The 17,063-nt window shown below is 43.1% G+C and overlaps 2 protein-coding genes across 3 annotated transcripts in view; one reads left to right on the top strand and one right to left on the bottom strand.

The window, feature by feature from the left end:
- Window positions 1-3,030, top strand: part of LOC311234459 (guanine nucleotide-binding protein subunit alpha-14-like) — a gene marked incomplete at both ends in the record, with an annotated part of 56,763 nt that extends 53,733 nt beyond the window's left edge. Inside the window, 2 exons of one of the 2 annotated variants that reach the window (XM_084321642.1) lie at window positions 2,192-2,345; window positions 2,840-3,030. In XM_084321642.1, the coding sequence (XP_084177768.1) occupies window positions 2,192-2,345; window positions 2,840-3,030 (345 nt within the window). Of the gene's footprint in view, window positions 1-2,191; window positions 2,354-2,839 lie in introns of both variants that reach the window. The other variant, XM_084321643.1, reaches the window with a different exon arrangement.
- A 1,013-nt stretch (window positions 3,031-4,043) lies between these two features.
- Window positions 4,044-17,063, bottom strand: part of vps13a (vacuolar protein sorting 13 homolog A) — a 381,735-nt gene continuing 368,715 nt past the window's right edge. The window contains 4 exon segments of the mRNA XM_084308048.1: window positions 4,044-6,063; window positions 6,825-6,899; window positions 10,694-10,817; window positions 15,253-15,338. Of these exon segments, the coding sequence (XP_084164174.1) occupies window positions 6,013-6,063; window positions 6,825-6,899; window positions 10,694-10,817; window positions 15,253-15,338 (336 nt within the window). The 3' untranslated portion in view covers window positions 4,044-6,012.

Below are 17,063 nucleotides of genomic sequence, written 5' to 3'. Positions count from 1 at the left end.
TGTTGTCATGGCCAGTGGCCTTGTTAGGTTGGAGGGCGCTCAGTTTTTTGAGTACCTCATCTGTTGTTACCATTTCCAGTTTGAAGTCGTCTTTGCGGACCCCTAGGTTTTTGTAGTAAGCTACTATGTGTTCTACCCCATAATGCCCTGAGTGGGAGGGTAGTTTGTTTACCAGTGTTGTGGCTATGTTTGTGAAGAAAATGTTTAAGTAATTGGCTACATCTAGCTAGTCTGTGATGAGTGTGTGTGTGTGTGAGAGAGATGGGGGGGGTGAGTTCTCAGCCCTTGTGTGGGTGAATGTAACAAGTTCCTAACGTTTTCTTTCCCCTATTATTTCATGCACACATTTTATTCATTGTTTTAAATTATTATTTTCTTTTAAGTTATTTTGTGCATCACTGTTTTGAATTTGATGCAAATTTGCAATGCATAAGGGTCATCCTTTTGTGTTAAATGGCTGCATAAAGCAAGCATTTGTTGACTCTCATGTTGATAAGAGTATAAAAACTTGGAACTTGAAAAATATCCGTTTAACACATTGGGTGCCAATAACATCGTACAACGTGTTTCAAGGTCATGCTAATTCTGCCAAACCACGGCGTACGACGTTATTGATATCATATAAAAAAAATTCGCCATGGTATTCATAATTCCCTCACCCAGCCTTGGCTGATACAGTGGGAGCCTGCACAACAATGCAATGCTTCAATACTGCCGCCTGGTGGATGATCGGGCGAGTTACAACCGGAAATGGATCTCTGGTGATCTCCGTGCATCTGGGAAATGTGTCCGGCACTCACATATTGTTGCGGGACTCTAGACACACATCCGTGTATAGGGATCACTGCCATAACTCAATAATCGATATCATTTGGGCGTTTATTATTATTATTATACAAACCGGAAATGGATCTAGTAGATCGCCGTCAAATAAGTGGGATCTTTTTCCTCCAGTCTCATCGGCGAACGGTAAGCGTCTATGCTTTAAGCAAGTGGCTTGTACTTCCGCGTTCCCGTTTTGCGCTCTGATTGGCCACGCACGTTTCTGGTCATGTGACATGTGCGCCAATCGTGGGACGGCAAATTATGCGCCTATTTCCGGGTCTAACAGCCTGCAAACTACCTAACGCCTAGTTTATCAAGGTTAGAGTTTGGAATCAGGGCAGGCGTTCTATCGCCATGCTCTAAGACAAACTCTAACCTTAACCAACTTCGAAAGAGCGCCTAAGCTTAACCGTCCAAAAACTTGCCGTCCCACGATTGGCGCACATGTCACATGACCAGAAACGTGCGTGGCCAATCAGAGCGCAAAGCGGGAACGCGGAAGGACAAGCCACTTGCTTAAAGTATAGAAGCGAACGGTAAGAGGACAGTAACGTTACTTTCAGCGTGTTTGTTTATTATTAATGCAAACTGCTCTGATCAATATATCACCCATACTACATAAAGCATTTACTGACGATCACGGAATTATAAACGACCCCCCCCCCCCCGTTCATCCGCGCATGAGTCATAACGTTTAGGATCATGTACAGTTGAAATTTTTGATATAGCGTGTATCGGCAGTTGATAATCTATATATGCGTTTATGCCTATAACTCACGTTCTAGGAATTACTGCAGAAAACGATAAAAACATATTTATATTCTAGACGGTATTTTCGTATGAATCTATGAATGAAAAAGTATAACGTTCCTACATCCTGAACGATAGATAATCGATGTTGAATGGGCCATAGTAATGTCAATTTAGCAATACAATTTAAAAAGTTATAGCCCTGCAAAGAAGGTGAACATCTCCATAGGCTTAGAGTGGTGGCAGAGTGGTATGAGACGGGCAAACTCTGTGGCAGTTAATGTGTTAAGGTAGAAATGTTTATTTTTTATTTATTTTTTAAATGTGACTAATTTGTGATTAATCGCAAGTTAACTATGGACAATCATGCGATTAATCAGATTAAATATTTTAATAGATTGACAGCAATTACCTAAACATCAAATCTGAGCCACTTACTTCAAGTTGTTGAAATTATCCAATTTGTCAAAACTACAACGGAGAGTTTGTCTGCTTTCTGGGTGCTGTTATTTTTATTAGAATGTTAAATTAGTTCCAAAACTCTTGAGTGCCTCATTCCACGTCACCGTGCTTCTCCTTGCTAACTGCAGCCTGTTCACACTGTATTCTCCATCAGAACCGTATGGAGGAGAGCAAGGCTCTGTTCAAGACCATCATCACATACCCCTGGTTCCAGCGCTCCTCCATCATACTCTTCCTCAACAAGACCGACATCCTGAAGGAGAAGATCAAGGCGTCACACCTTGCCACATACTTCCCTGCCTTCACAGGTCAGTGTGTAGATTGCTCTATCTATCTATCTATCTATCTATCTATCTATCTATCTATCTATCTATCTATCTATCAATCAGTCAAAAATAAATGGAGATTCAGCTATTTTTAGGTATTGCATTGTCTCTTTGACAATTAAGAAGACATGGCTTTAGATATGAAGGTTTATCATTTTGTTCTTACAATCACCACAACAGAAATGGGTGATTTCCAAAGATAATTTCATTACAGCTCTGAGCCCAGTTCACCAAAACCCTCTTAGCACTAAGATCAACTAATTGAGTCAATGGGCTAAGATGTCCTTAACACTAATATCAACTTGCCGTCATTCTGAGTCTGAGTAAGATGTTTTGGGGGAAACTGGACTGGTTGTTTTCAACGAGAGCAGAGGTGGTATGAACCCCCCTCTCATGAGATGCCACTATTCTAATTTGTCTACAAATGGTCAACTAGGACCCTGGGGGTGATTTGACGGTGTGTTTCGATGCTACAGGCCCCCAGCAGGATGCCAAGGCAGCGCAGGAGTTCATCCTGAAGATGTACCAGGAGCAGAACCCAGACAAGGACAAGAACGTCTACTCACACTTCACCTGCGCCACGGACACAGAGAACATCCGCTTTGTCTTCATAGCTGTCAAAGACACCATCCTCAGACACAACCTGAAAGAATTCAACTTGGTGTAGAGGAGAGGAGAAGGTGAGGAGAGGAAGAGGAGAAGAAGAGAGGAGATGGTGAGGAGAAGAGAGGAAGAGAGGAGAGGGTGAGGAGAAGAGAGGAAGAGAAGAGAGGGTGAGAAGAGAGGGTGAGGAGAAGAGGATGAGGAGAAGAGAGGGTGAGGAGAAAAGAGGGTGAAGAGAGGAGAGGGTGAGGAGAAGAAGAGGAGAGGGTGAGGAGAAGAGAGGGTGAGAAGAAGAGGAGAGGGTGAGGAGAAGAGAGGAGAGGGTGAGGAGAAGAGAGGAAGAGAAGAGAGGGTGAGAAGAAGAGAGGAGAGGGTGATGAGAAGAGGATGAGGAGAAGAGAGGGTGAGGAGAAAAGAGGGTGAAGAGAGGAGAGGGTGAGAAGAGGAGAGGAAAAGAGGAGAGGGTGAGGAGAAGAAGAGAGGAGAGGGTGAGGAGAAGAAGAGGAGAGGGTGAGGAGAAGAGAGGAGAGGGTGAGGAGAAGAAGAAAGGAGAGGATGAGAAGAGAGGAGGGTGAGAAGAGGGAAGAAGAGGGTGGAGACAAACGGAAATGCCTATGTAGAAGGGTTGTTCCTCTTTATAGCAGCAACGATCTTTCCACATTTTACATGGTTTATTTATATGAAAAATAGCAGACAATTAATCATAATCTTTTTTCTTCCTGTTCCAAATGCACTGTAAGCTGAATAGGATGTTTCGTGAGTACGTGATATCTATAGCATGAGAAATACACAACTGTTTTAATGACTGCCTGCCATTTTACGTTTTATGATGCATTCACTTGGGTGCTTGTTTCTGTTGAATATGTACTTTTCTACGTTTCTTCAAGAGGAAATACAATTATATTTATGCTAGATTCCAATAAACCTTTATAGTTCAATGAAAAATGTGTTTTCATCTGATTTGATCTCTTAAGAGAGAGAGAGAGAGAGAGAAGCCATACAGAAGGAAGAGGGAGAACCTGTTGTGAATTCATAGTCACAAGAACATGACACAATTTGTACATTTGTAACGGACCTTTTATTTTCGAAAAATAGCAAAATAATTCATGCTTCTGCCGTGACTTTCATGTTGCTTCTTGATGAGAAATCAGACAGACAGCGAAGGCAACATACATTTAGTTACATTAAATACAGCGCACACCACAAACCAAAAAGCAAACCTTTAAAAGAGTATGGATGTCAATAAATGCATTAGTTATTATATATTTCCCTTTAAATATATTTTTCTCTGCATAACATTACTCTGTCATTGTTGGTATTGCATACCTGTAGTATAAAAGAAAACATAAAAATCACTAAATTAAAACCTGCAGTGCTGTAACAGAACTACCGTAAAGAGAGATATTTACACACAATGGATTATCTGAGATCAATGTACATCTGTTCTGTAGATCCGAGATCAATGTACATCTGTACTGTAGATCCGAGATCAATGTATATCTGTAATGTAGATCTGAGATCAATGTACATCTGTACTGTAGATCTGAGATCAATGTACATCTGTTCTGTACATCTGAGATCAATGTAGATCTGTTCTGTAGATCTGAGATCAATGCACATCTGTAATGTAAAACAAGTCCCATCTTAACGTCCTCATTTCAGCTGGATGGAAATTGAACACTGATGGCTCCATCAAGATAAAGGTTGCTATTATGATAAAACAAGCTACTTCTTCTCCCATTGGCCAAATCGTATTTATTATTATAGTATTTTTTAAACTTGGTCTGATAGAAACGGGACTTGTATACACAAGTAAATTACTTGTCGAGACGGGCATCTTTTGCAGTGTGATTTATAAGTACGGTTGAAAAATGGCATGCGTCTTCCGAATCCCACACACTACAGTCAGAACGTTAAGGTCTAAAACAACTCCCTCTGTGGCCGTCCAGTAAAATAAAACACATTGAAGACAGTAACACAAGCACAGTGTTAGGGCGACGACACACGCGTGTTCTGGTGCCACTCGCGTGTTCTGGTGCCACGGCCCGGCGTCTGTACCAGGGTCAAATATCAGTATTAGGGACTTAGGTTAAAGTGATTTCAACCAGTGTCTGAAGATGTGGAGGGTGAACATGCGAGGGCTGGAACCAAGGATTAGAGGCAGGGTTCCTACAAACACTCCCCATTTTAACTCCCAGTCCCTTTCCCAGTCATTTTAAGCGGTTGCATAGTTATTGCTAATCGTTACAGCCTTCTAGTGTTACTAGTGGTGATATACACAGGCTGTCTCAGCAGCGAGTTGGGGACTTAACAGACTTTTCCCCAAACTTGCTCATTTGGACTATCTTCTATCTAGTGGCAGTTGTGAAAGAAATGAGAAGAGTATGTGTCACAAGGAGCAGGACTGCATGAGAGCTGTGGTGTGTGCAGTCAGAGCTGTCTGTGTGTCTGGGCTATTAGTAAGGAAAATGTGTCAATATAAGCCGTCTATTTAATAACTAAATGTCTAGTGTGACATCATTGTTTCCTCAGATGGAGACGATGTAGGACGGACAATGCTCACTTGTCTCACTCATAAACATGCATGCAGTGCACCGAGTGCAGCTGTACAAATGTACCTGGTAAAACACTCACTCTCGCACACATACACACAATCTCACTCATGCACTCATATCTAAAATACACGCTACACGCAAACATACTGTACTCAGGCCCCCCTCATGCACTCATTCACTCATTCTGAACACGGTCTGAACACACACAAAACTAACAGTCGACGAAGAAGAGCACGGTTTGTACCACAGCTCGTTGAGGCAGCTAAACCTCTGAGTGTGCGAGTGTTACTGCAGCTGAATCAAAGGCACTGACACACATCACTGCTGTGTGGGCGTTTTCATGTGTGCATGTTTTTGCTCGTGTGAGCACATGTACATATTGTCGTTTATGTATGTGCGTGTGTAGCTGTGTGTGTGTGCATGTGTGTGTGTGTGTGTTTGTTGCTGTCCGTCGTCTCAGTGCACGCTGGTTGTGTGTCTCGGTTAACTCGTCAGTATTTGGGTAGAATCTCTCTGGCGTCCTCCAGCTTGGCCAGAACCCACTAAGAGCAAAGAAAACACAACATTACACTCTACCAATATCCTTCAGTCATATAAAACACAACATTACACTCTACCAATATCCTTCAGTCGTATAAAACACAACATTACACTCTACCAATATCCTTCAGTCATATAAAACACAACATTACACTCTACCAATATCCTTCAGTCGTATAAAACACACATTAGAGTCTGCCAATATTCTCCAGTCAAAGAAAACACACATTAGACTCCAATATCCTCAATTCATAGAAAACACACATTAGACTCCAATATCCTCAATTCATAGAAAACACACATTAGACTCCAATATCCTCCAGTCATAGAAAACACACATTAGACTCCAATATCCTCCAGTCATAGAAAACACACATTAGACTCCAATATCCTCCAGTCATAGAAAACACACATTAGACTCCAATATCCTCCAGTCATAGAAAACACACATTAGACTCCAATATCCTCCAGTCATAGAAAACACACATTAGACTCCAATATCCTCCAGTCTAGAATACACACATTAGACTCCAATATCCTCCAGTCATAGAAAACACACATTAGACTCCAATATCCTCCAGTCATAGAAAACACACATTAGACTCCAATATCCTCCAGTCATAGAAAACACAACAATAGACTACCAATACAGCAGCCTGGGTGAATCCATAATATCCATGACACTATTGTTTAGAGGATACAATAAATAAATAAATAAACAAACAAATAAATAAATAAAGTGAATTTATGGTGGTGAACTGACCTTGGCAATCTCAGGAGTTCTGAAGTTGATGATCTTCCCAAACTCTTTGGCGTGGAACACTGACTTCACTGTCTCCTGGAAATGGCAAAAATAGAGGTCAAGTTAATACACAAGTAGAGGTCAGGTTAATACACAAGTAGAGGTCAGGTTAATACACAAGTAGAGGTCAGGTTAATACACAAGTAGAGGTCAGGTTAATACACAAGTATAGGTCAGGTTAATACACAAGTATAGGTCAGGTTAATACACAAGTAGAGGTCAGGTTAATACACAAGTAGAGGTCAGGTTAATACACAAGTAGAAGTCAGGTTAATACACAAGTAGAGGTCAGGTTAATACACAAGTAGAGGTCAGGTTAATACACAAGTAGAGGTCAGGTTAATACACAAGTAGAGGTCAGGTTAATACACAAGTAGAAGTCAGGTTAATACACAAGTAGAGGTCAGGTTAATACACAAGTAGAGGTCAGGTTAATACACAAGTATAGGTCAGGTTAATACACAAGTATAGGTCAGGTTAATACACAAGTAGAGGTCAGGTTAATACACAAGTAGAGGTCAGGTTAATACACAAGTAGAGGTCAGGTTAATACACAAGTAGAGGTCAGGTTAATACACAAGTAGAGGTCAGGTTAATACACAAGTAGAGGTCAGGTTAATACACAAGTAGAAGTCAGGTTAATACACAAGTAGAGGTCAGGTTAATACACAAGTAGAGGTCAGGTTAATACACAAGTAGAGGTCAGGTTAATACACAAGTAGAGGTCAGGTTAATACACAAGTAGAGGTCAGGTTAATACACAAGTAGAGGTCAGGTTAATACACAAGTAGAGGTCAGGTTAATACACAAGTAGAGGTCAGGTTAATACACAAGTAGAAGTCAGGTTAATACACAAGTAGAGGTCAGGTTAATACACAAGAAGAAGTCAGGTTAATACACAAGTAGAGGTCAGGTTAATACACAAGTAGAGGTCAGGTTAATACACAAGTAGAGGTCAGGTTAATACACAAGTCTAGGTCAGGTTAATACACAAGTAGAGGTCAGGTTAATACACAAGTAGAGGTCAGGTTAATACACAAGTAGAGGTCAGGTTAATACACAAGTAGAGGTCAGGTTAATACACAAGTAGAGGTCAGGTTAATACACAAGTAGAGGTCAGGTTAATACACAAGTAGAGGTCAGGTTAATACACAAGTAGAGGTCAGGTTAATACACAAGTAGAGGTCAGGTTAATACACAAGTATAGGTCAGGTTAATACACAAGTAGAGGTCAGGTTAATACACAAGTAGAGGTCAGGTTAATAGTATACACAAGTTAATACACCAGTAAAAGTCAGGTGAATAAACTTATTTTCGTTGTACTGTATTTGTGCTGTATGATGACAATACATTTGAATCTAATCTAATCTATTAGGCTATATCACAGCTAGGAGGCATTGTTCTGTCAGGTAATTTGTGGCTTTCAAATAAACGGCCAGACCTGAGCAATTGCTTTTTATAAAATCATCACCAATTATGGCAATATTAAAGTAATAGTCACAATCCAATTTAAATAGTTTTTATTAATAATGATGTTCAATGATGTTCATACACAGTGGTAATTAAAAGTGTGTTACAAAGAATAAAAGACAGTTTATGAAATAATTTATTATACAAATGATACATAAATAGAAAATGTACAAGAAAATAAATGAATGAATAAGTATTCATTTGGATTAGATTAAAACTAGATAAATGTTTTAGATAAAAAAAAACTCAAATAACTTAATGAAAGCATCCATGAACAGTGTGGTTTTGAGTCCTGAGTAGCTTTGAGAGCTAGGCTACTTTTAAGAAGGACAGGGAGTATATGCAGTATAGTGACTAAAGGCTGCTTCACCAAGTTTAGCCCTGGCACTGGGCACTACTAGCAGTATAGTGACTAAAGGTTCATCAAGTTTAGCCCTGGCACTGGGCACTACTAGCAGTATAGTGACTAAAGGTTCATCAAGTTTAGCCCTGGCACTGGGCACTACTAGCAGTATAGTGACTAAAGGTTCATCAAGTTTAGCCCTGGCACTGGGCACTACTAGCAGTATAGTGACTAAAGGTTCATCAAGTTTAGCCCTGGCACTGGGCACTACTAGCAGTATAGTGACTAAAGGTTCATCAAGTTTAGCCCTGGCACTGGGCACTACTAGCTAAAGGCTGCTTCACTACTAGCAGCCCACTCCCACTTGACCTGTAATCATAAGTGTGTAGGGGGGGTTGCAGGCAACATGTCCCCCTCAATATTGAGAAGAGGTTAATTTGTCCCCCTCAAAAAATACAGCTAATATATTAGCTAAATTGATGCAGAAAAGGCACACATTTGTGAGGTGAGACCACTGTGAGGCGGTCTGACCTGTGTGTAGTGACTTAAGACTGAGGCGGTCTGACCTGTGTGTAGTGACTTAAGACAGAGGCGGTCTGACCTGTGTGTAGTGACTTAAGACAGAGGCGGTCTGACCTGTGTGTAGTGACTTAAGACTGAGGCGGTCTGACCTGTGTGTAGTGACTTAAGACAGAGGCGGTCTGACCTGTGTGTAGTGACTTAAGACAGAGGCGGTCTGACCTGTGTGTAGTGACTTAAGACAGAGGCGGTCTGACCTGTGTGTAGTGACTTAAGACTGAGGCGGTCTGACCTGTGTGTAGTGACTTAAGACTGAGGCGGTCTGACCTGTGTGTAGTGACTTAAGACTGAGGCGGTCTGACCTGTGTGTAGTGACTTAAGACAGAGGCGGTCTGACCTGTGTGTAGTGACTTAAGACTGAGGCGGTCTGACCTGTGTGTAGTGACTTAAGACAGAGGCGGTCTGACCTGTGTGTAGTGACTTAAGACTGAGGCAGTCTGACCTGTGTGTAGTGACTTAAGACTGAGGCGGTCTGACCTGTGTGTAGTGACTTAAGACTGAGGCGGTCTGACCTGTGTGTAGTGACTTAAGACTGAGGCGGTCTGACCTGTGTGTAGTGACTTAAGACTGAGGCGGTCTGACCTGTGTGTAGTGACTTAAGACTGAGGCGGTCTGACCTGTGTGTAGTGACTTAAGACAGAGGCGGTCTGACCTGTGTGTAGTGATTTAAGACTGAGGCGGTCTGACCTGTGTGTAAGAACTCTAGCAGCTGCATGTTGAAGCTGAAGGTTTTTGATGATGACCACAGTCAACACTGCTAGAAAAAAAGCTTGTATGTGGCTATTTAGACTCAGATCCGAGTGAACTATAATGCCAAGGGGGGCACCAGAGGTAACATTTGGGAAGTCTAATTCAGCTTAAATGTAATTTGTAATTATACAGATTAATTTAAATAATGCACCTTATTATTCTTTTCATAATAAACGAAGTGCAACTCCCACATTTTGTAATAACCGCCACAGTATGTAATCATTTATTACAAAATGCAGGGAGATTTATTACGTATTGCATTCAAGCTGTTTATAATTTTTTTTTGCAGATTTGTTACATAATGTGTTGTTATACCTCTCCCAGAGTTTTAAGCTAGGCTAGCCGCTATGCACACGCTTCCATTCATTTGTGGTAAACTAGACTAGCTTTCAACTGAACACACAGAGGACATTGGTATCTATCTTCTTGTCAGACTCTGGAGAAGACAGGAAGTGCATGTCCTATCATGGTGGCACTTTCATTTAGTTCTCTGAACAGTTTTTTTTTAATCACACAAGCTTTTAAAATGTAAGTTCCCAGAGACAAACATTTGAAACCCAGTGATTTAGTCCATGAAGACAAGAAAGTAGTTGGTTTGGTTAAATATTTTGTTATATATTAATACAAATGTTGCTTTTATTCTACTAAACCAAGATGGACGTTTGTTCCACCATTCTTGGAGATGTACCTTAGCTTCGATGCGAAGCCGTCTGTCCTCAACGATCATGGGTTCCTTGGTGAACTCATCAAACAGATACTGCCACTCACAGGTCAGCTGGCCAAACGTTCCTTTGGTCACAAAGAAGATTCCCCTGGACAGACAAGAGACAGGACTTTAGAGAAGATTCCCCTGGACAGACAAGAGACAGGACGTTAGAGAAGATTCCCCTGGACAGACAAGAGACTGGACTTTAGAGAAGATTCCCCTGGACAGACAAGAGACAGGACTTTAGAGAAGATTCCCCTGGACAGACAAGAGACAGGACTTTAGAGAAGATTCCCCTGGACAGACGAGACAGGACTTTAGAGAAGATTCCCCTGGACAGACAAGAGACAGGACTTTAGAGAAGATTCCCCTGGACAGACAAGAGACAGGACTTTAGAGAAGATTCCCCTGGACAGACAAGAGACAGGACTTTAGAGAAGATTCCCCTGGACAGACAAGAGACTGGACTTTAGAGAAGATTCCCCTGGACAGACAAGAGACAGGACTTTAGAGAAGATTCCCCTGGACAGACAAGAGACAGGACTTTAGAGAAGATTCCCCTGGACAGACAAGAGACAGGACTTTAGAGAAGATTCCCCTGGACAGACAAGAGACAGGACTTTAGAGAAGATTCCCCTGGACAGACAAGAGACAGGACTTTAGAGAAGATTCCCCTGGACAGACAAGAGATGGTACTGGAGATGATTTGATTTGATTTTTATTTGTCTCGAACATAGAAACATAAAACAAGTTTAAAAAAACAAAAGGGTAAATAGTCAAAGACTATTTCCATACAATAAGTGTTCGAGAAGGAACAGGGGGAAGTAAAACAACTTATCAAGCCCTGCCCCTTCCTTACAATATTTGACATTATAATTTAATAAAAATAAAAATAATATAACAAATAATAAAAAATAAAATAAAAGTACAGTTTTTTATATATCCAAATATCCAAATGAGAAAAAATAATAATACTGGAGATGATACATGTAAACACCACATATCTCATTTCCAATAGCCTGGACAAGTGCTTTAGCTTAACGGAGAGCGCAGAGTCTATCTGTGGTGCTCTCAGGGGCCATAGAGAAGGCTCTCAGGGGCCATAGAGAAGGCTCTCAGAGGCTGTAGAGAAGGCTCTCAGGGGCCATAGAGAAGGCTCTCAGGGGCCGTAGAGAAGGCTCTCAGGGGCCATAGAGAAGGCTCTCAGGGGCCATAGAGAAGGCTCTCAGGGGCCGTAGAGAAGGCTCTCAGGGGCTGTAGGGAAGGCTCTCAGGGGCCATAGAGAAGGCTCTCAGGGGCCATAGAGAAGGCTCTCAGGGGCCGTAGAGAAGGCTCTCAGAGGCCGTAGAGAAGGCTCTCAGGGGCCATAGAGAAGGCTCTCAGGGGCCATAGAGAAGGCTCTCAGGGGCCATAGAGAAGGCTCTCAGGGGCCGTAGAGAAGGCTCTCAGGGGCCGTAGAGAAGGCTCTCAGGGGCCGTAGAGAAGGCTCTCAGGGGCCATAGAGAAGGCTCTCAGGGGCCGTAGAGAAGGCTCTCAGGGGCCATAGAGAAGGCTCTCAGGGGCCATAGAGAAGGCTCTCAGGGGCCGTAGAGAAGGCTCTCAGGGGCCGTAGAGAAGGCTCTCAGGGGCCGTAGAGAAGGCTCTCAGGGGCCGTAAAGAAGGCTCTCAGGGGCCATAGAGAAGGCTCTCAGGGGCCATAGAGAAGGCTCTCAGGGGCCGTAGAGAAGGCTCTCAGGGGCCGTAGAGAAGGCTCTCAGGGGCCATAGAGAAGGCTCTCAGGGGCCGTAGAGAAGGCTCTCAGGGGCCATAGAGAAGGCTCTCAGGGGCCATAGAGAAGGCTCTCAGGGGCCGTAGAGAAGGCTCTCAGGGGCCGTAGAGAAGGCTCTCAGAGGCCGTAGAGAAGGCTCTCAGGGGCCATAGAGAGAATAGTCAAAGACTATTTCCATACAATAAGTGTTCGAGAAGGAACAGGGGGAAGTAAAACAACTTATCAAGCCCTGCCCCTTCCTTACAATATTTGACATTATAATTTAATAAAAATAAAAATAATATAACAAATAATAAAAAATAAAATAAAAGTACAGTTTTTTATATATCCAAATATCCAAATGAGAAAAAATAATAATACTGGAGATGATACATGTAAACACCACATATCTCATTTCCAATAGCCTGGACAAGTGCTTTAGCTTAACGGAGAGCGCAGAGTCTATCTGTGGTGCTCTCAGGGGCCATAGAGAAGGCTCTCAGGGGCCATAGAGAAGGCTCTCAGAGGCTGTAGAGAAGGCTCTCAGGGGCCATAGAGAAGGCTCTCAGGGGCCGTAGAGAAGGCTCTCAGGGGCCATAGAGAAGGCTCTCAGGGGCCATAGAGAAGGCTCTCAGGGGCCGTAGAGAAGGCTCTCAGGGGCTGTAGGGAAGGCTCTCAGGGGCCATAGAGAAGGCTCTCAGGGGCCATAGAGAAGGCTCTCAGGGGCCGTAGAGAAGGCTCTCAGAGGCCGTAGAGAAGGCTCTCAGGGGCCATAGAGAAGGCTCTCAGGGGCCATAGAGAAGGCTCTCAGGGGCTGTAGAGAAGGCTCTCAGGGGCCATAGAGAAGGCTCTCAGGGGCCATAGAGAAGGCTCTCAGGGGCCGTAGAGAAGGCTCTCAGGGGCCGTAGAGAAGGCTCTCAGGGGCCATAGAGAAGGCTCTCAGGGGCCGTAGAGAAGGCTCTCAGGGGCCATAGAGAAGGCTCTCAGGGGCCATAGAGAAGGCTCTCAGGGGCCGTAGAGAAGGCTCTCAGGGGCCGTAGAGAAGGCTCTCAGGGGCCGTAGAGAAGGCTCTCAGGGGCCATAGAGAAGGCTCTCAGGGGCCGTAGAGAAGGCTCTCAGGGGCCATAGAGAAGGCTCTCAGGGGCCATAGAGAAGGCTCTCAGGGGCCATAGAGAAGGCTCTCAGGGGCCGTAGAGAAGGCTCTCAGGGGCCGTAGAGAAGGCTCTCAGGGGCCGTAGAGAAGGCTCTCAGGGGCCATAGAGAAGGCTCTCAGGGGCCGTAGAGAAGGCTCTCAGGGGCCATAGAGAAGGCTCTCAGGGGCCATAGAGAAGGCTCTCAGGGGCCGTAGAGAAGGCTCTCAGGGGCCGTAGAGAAGGCTCTCAGGGGCCGTAGAGAAGGCTCTCAGGGGCCGTAAAGAAGGCTCTCAGGGGCCATAGAGAAGGCTCTCAGGGGCCATAGAGAAGGCTCTCAGGGGCCGTAGAGAAGGCTCTCAGGGGCCGTAGAGAAGGCTCTCAGGGGCCATAGAGAAGGCTCTCAGGGGCCGTAGAGAAGGCTCTCAGGGGCCATAGAGAAGGCTCTCAGGGGCCATAGAGAAGGCTCTCAGGGGCCGTAGAGAAGGCTCTCAGGGGCCATAGAGAAGGCTCTCAGGGGCCGTAGAGAAGGCTCTCAGGGGCCGTAGAGAAGGCTCTCAGGGGCTGTAGAGTCTCCTTGATCTTGTAGTGGTGCAAGCGGGCGATTAGCGCCCTAGGCCTGGAGCTGGCTTGGGTGTCAGTGTCCTGTGACATGGGTCGAGCTCCGGTGGTGTAGCGAGGCCGTCTTTCCCCATGATTTCCACCAGGACCTCTGCGAAAAAGACACTAGGACGGTTGCAGTGCAGGGATTCGTCCAGGCCCGGGATGCGTATGTTAGAACGCCGGCTGCGTGATTCGACATCAATTAGCTTGTTTTTTAGCTTGCCGATGACTTCGTCCTGAGCTGTGCATCTGGCCTCCAGCTCTACCATCCTACCAGACCACATATTCAGGCCGTCTTCTACGGAGGCCAGGTGTTGGGTATGGTCTGCGACTCTGGACTCGAGCGAGGCAGCAAACGTTCTGAACTCCGTGGTGAAAGCCTGTTTGAGTTCCTCCATTAGTTCAGCCATGGTAGCTCCATCCACGGGGCCGGTCCCGCTTCTCAAGACTCGCGCAGCCATCACGCTCGTTCTTCTTTTTTCTTTTGGCTCGAATAATACAGGCAGAGATATGGATGATGTATATTAGTGGTTCACTTATCTATATATATATAAAAAAAAAAAAGGCTTTTTAAAGTAAAATAAAGGTTCGGGAGCGGTAGCATGGCTCAGAGACGTTCACCCCATTCTCGACCCGGAACCGGAACCCCGGAACGTCATTCTTAATTATTCTAAAAAGATCGTCATGCACCTAATGTATATACTGGAAACTGCTTAGCCAAATCATGGGATATACCAAACAGGAGTGAGCTCCTCCAAGCACCTCATGAACCTACTTCCTGTATTCAGAATTCAGAATATTATCTTTATTCATGTATACTGGGATATATATGATCTGGATATGAAAATGCATAAACATCTCATCTGGAACAAGACCTTAACTGGGATATGAGCAATTAGCCAGAATATGGGGATTACGGGAACACACATTGGCAAAATGAATGACTAATTGCTGACAATTGCTGACTAATCTGCAACACAGATTTGAGATTATTTTCACAAAAAAGACCATACTACATACAGTAACACACTAAAGTTAAAACACCATGCAGATGTTCCCACCTCTTGGTGATCATGAGGAAATCCGAGTCGTTGACCTTGGCATGAGCAAAGTATCTGTATCTGGCAAAACGTCCATTCTCAATTTTCTGTTAAGAGGAGAGAAAGACAGAAGAGAACTCAGGTAAGATCCCAGAGGAACAAGATGAGCCCTGTTAGGGGGCTTCTCAACGCTACTGTTGAGAAGAGACAGGCTGTTTAAGTCAGGTTTCAACAAGTTACATTTAAGACCTTTTTAAGACCCCTTTGAATAGAATGGAATACCTATTTCATGGCCATACAGGCAAGAGAATTACTATGATACATTTAAACACATTTAAACGCAATACAGAGAAGTTATTGCAACATAGAAGTAACTTCCTAATCCAATACATTTTTAAGACCTATTAAAAAAGACCTTTTGAGACTTTTTAAGGCCTAAAATTCTGATTATTATTAAAGACTTATAGAGACCCCACGGGAACGATATTAAATGTTTCCAAAGATACCTGCAAACTTTTAAACAATACAATTGGTTTTGAACGGGTTCCATGACTCGTGGGTCACTACACAAAAACATGTAAATGTTCACTTCGAGGAGAAAAAAACAAGTTATCTAAGTGGCTCTAAACGTTTTTTTTGCGACAAAGTGTGATAAATACATCATAATATCAGAGTTTGGTAGAGAAGAAAAATACAATGTATACTTGTTTCAATGTGAATCTGCAATTAACAGATATCCTCTGCTGCTACTTTGTGTGTATTTCTTGTGTGTACTACTGCAGGAGTGAGAATCTCCCATGATTCTCTGCCGATAGAAACAATCCACATCCTGTACAACAACAACTTAATAGATTTAAGTCTTCACTGATCAGAAAACAGATGGACTTCTTGCCCAGATCTTCTCGTTGGTCCGGATTTGGTCACAAGCCTGTTTCTCTCTTTAGGCAGCGCTGCCCTGAAATGCTTGAGTGCTTTGTTGAGTGACTTTGTGACAATGAGGTGACGGGAGAAAGTGATGATGAATGAAAGACAATGAGAGGGAGGAGTTTCCATTATGACATCTTTATTTTGAGGGTGGGAGGCCAGTGAATGATTGACAGAATGAGAACAATGGACTTTTATGAAAGAGGGCAGGACCCAAAAAGGTAATGAAGCTGGTGAAAGAGAGAAATGGCAATGGAAAGAAGAGGTATCCTGATGTAAATTAACATTCATGGACAAAAGTCCATGAAGTCGAGACACAAAAAAAACATTTCAAATTAAATAATAAATTACGTTGTACATTTACATTTGTTTTCCAAACTCTAAAATGACCATAAAAGCCCAATTCTGGCAGTGACAGAAACAATCGTGTTCAAAAGGCCTTTCTTTGGTTTGTTAAAGGGAAACATTCATGTTACATGAACACAACAAACCCTATTAGTGCACTACTATAAACTGTAAGCAACATCGTTTTAATATGTTTGTAATCTTTAGAAGACAACTGAAGCTAGATCAGAAACCAGCCACACAAACACCAGTGTCTTGCAGTTCTCCCATAGATAAACTACATATTCAACACATCTATGGTTTCTCCCTTGGTATTTACGGGTCAAGTCTGATGCAGCTTTGTACACTGTGATGTTATCATTCCCACTATTTGAGGTATAGTCCTAAAATCCCTATGGAAAATATTAATGGATTTATTAATAATATACAATATATATTATATATGGATATATGCATATCTATGGATTTGCAAAATTTACATTAGCCTACATAAGATGAACAAAGAATCAAGCCACACACACACTATGTTTTTGTCTATGAGTTAGCTAACATGAGCTAATATC

Source organism: Notolepis coatsorum (assembly GCF_963971535.1).
Source record: "Notolepis coatsorum genome assembly, chromosome: 1".
Classification (NCBI taxonomy): domain Eukaryota; kingdom Metazoa; phylum Chordata; class Actinopteri; order Aulopiformes; family Paralepididae; genus Notolepis; species Notolepis coatsorum.
Note: the sequence above shows the minus strand (reverse complement) of the source record. Positions and strands in the feature narration are given on the sequence as shown.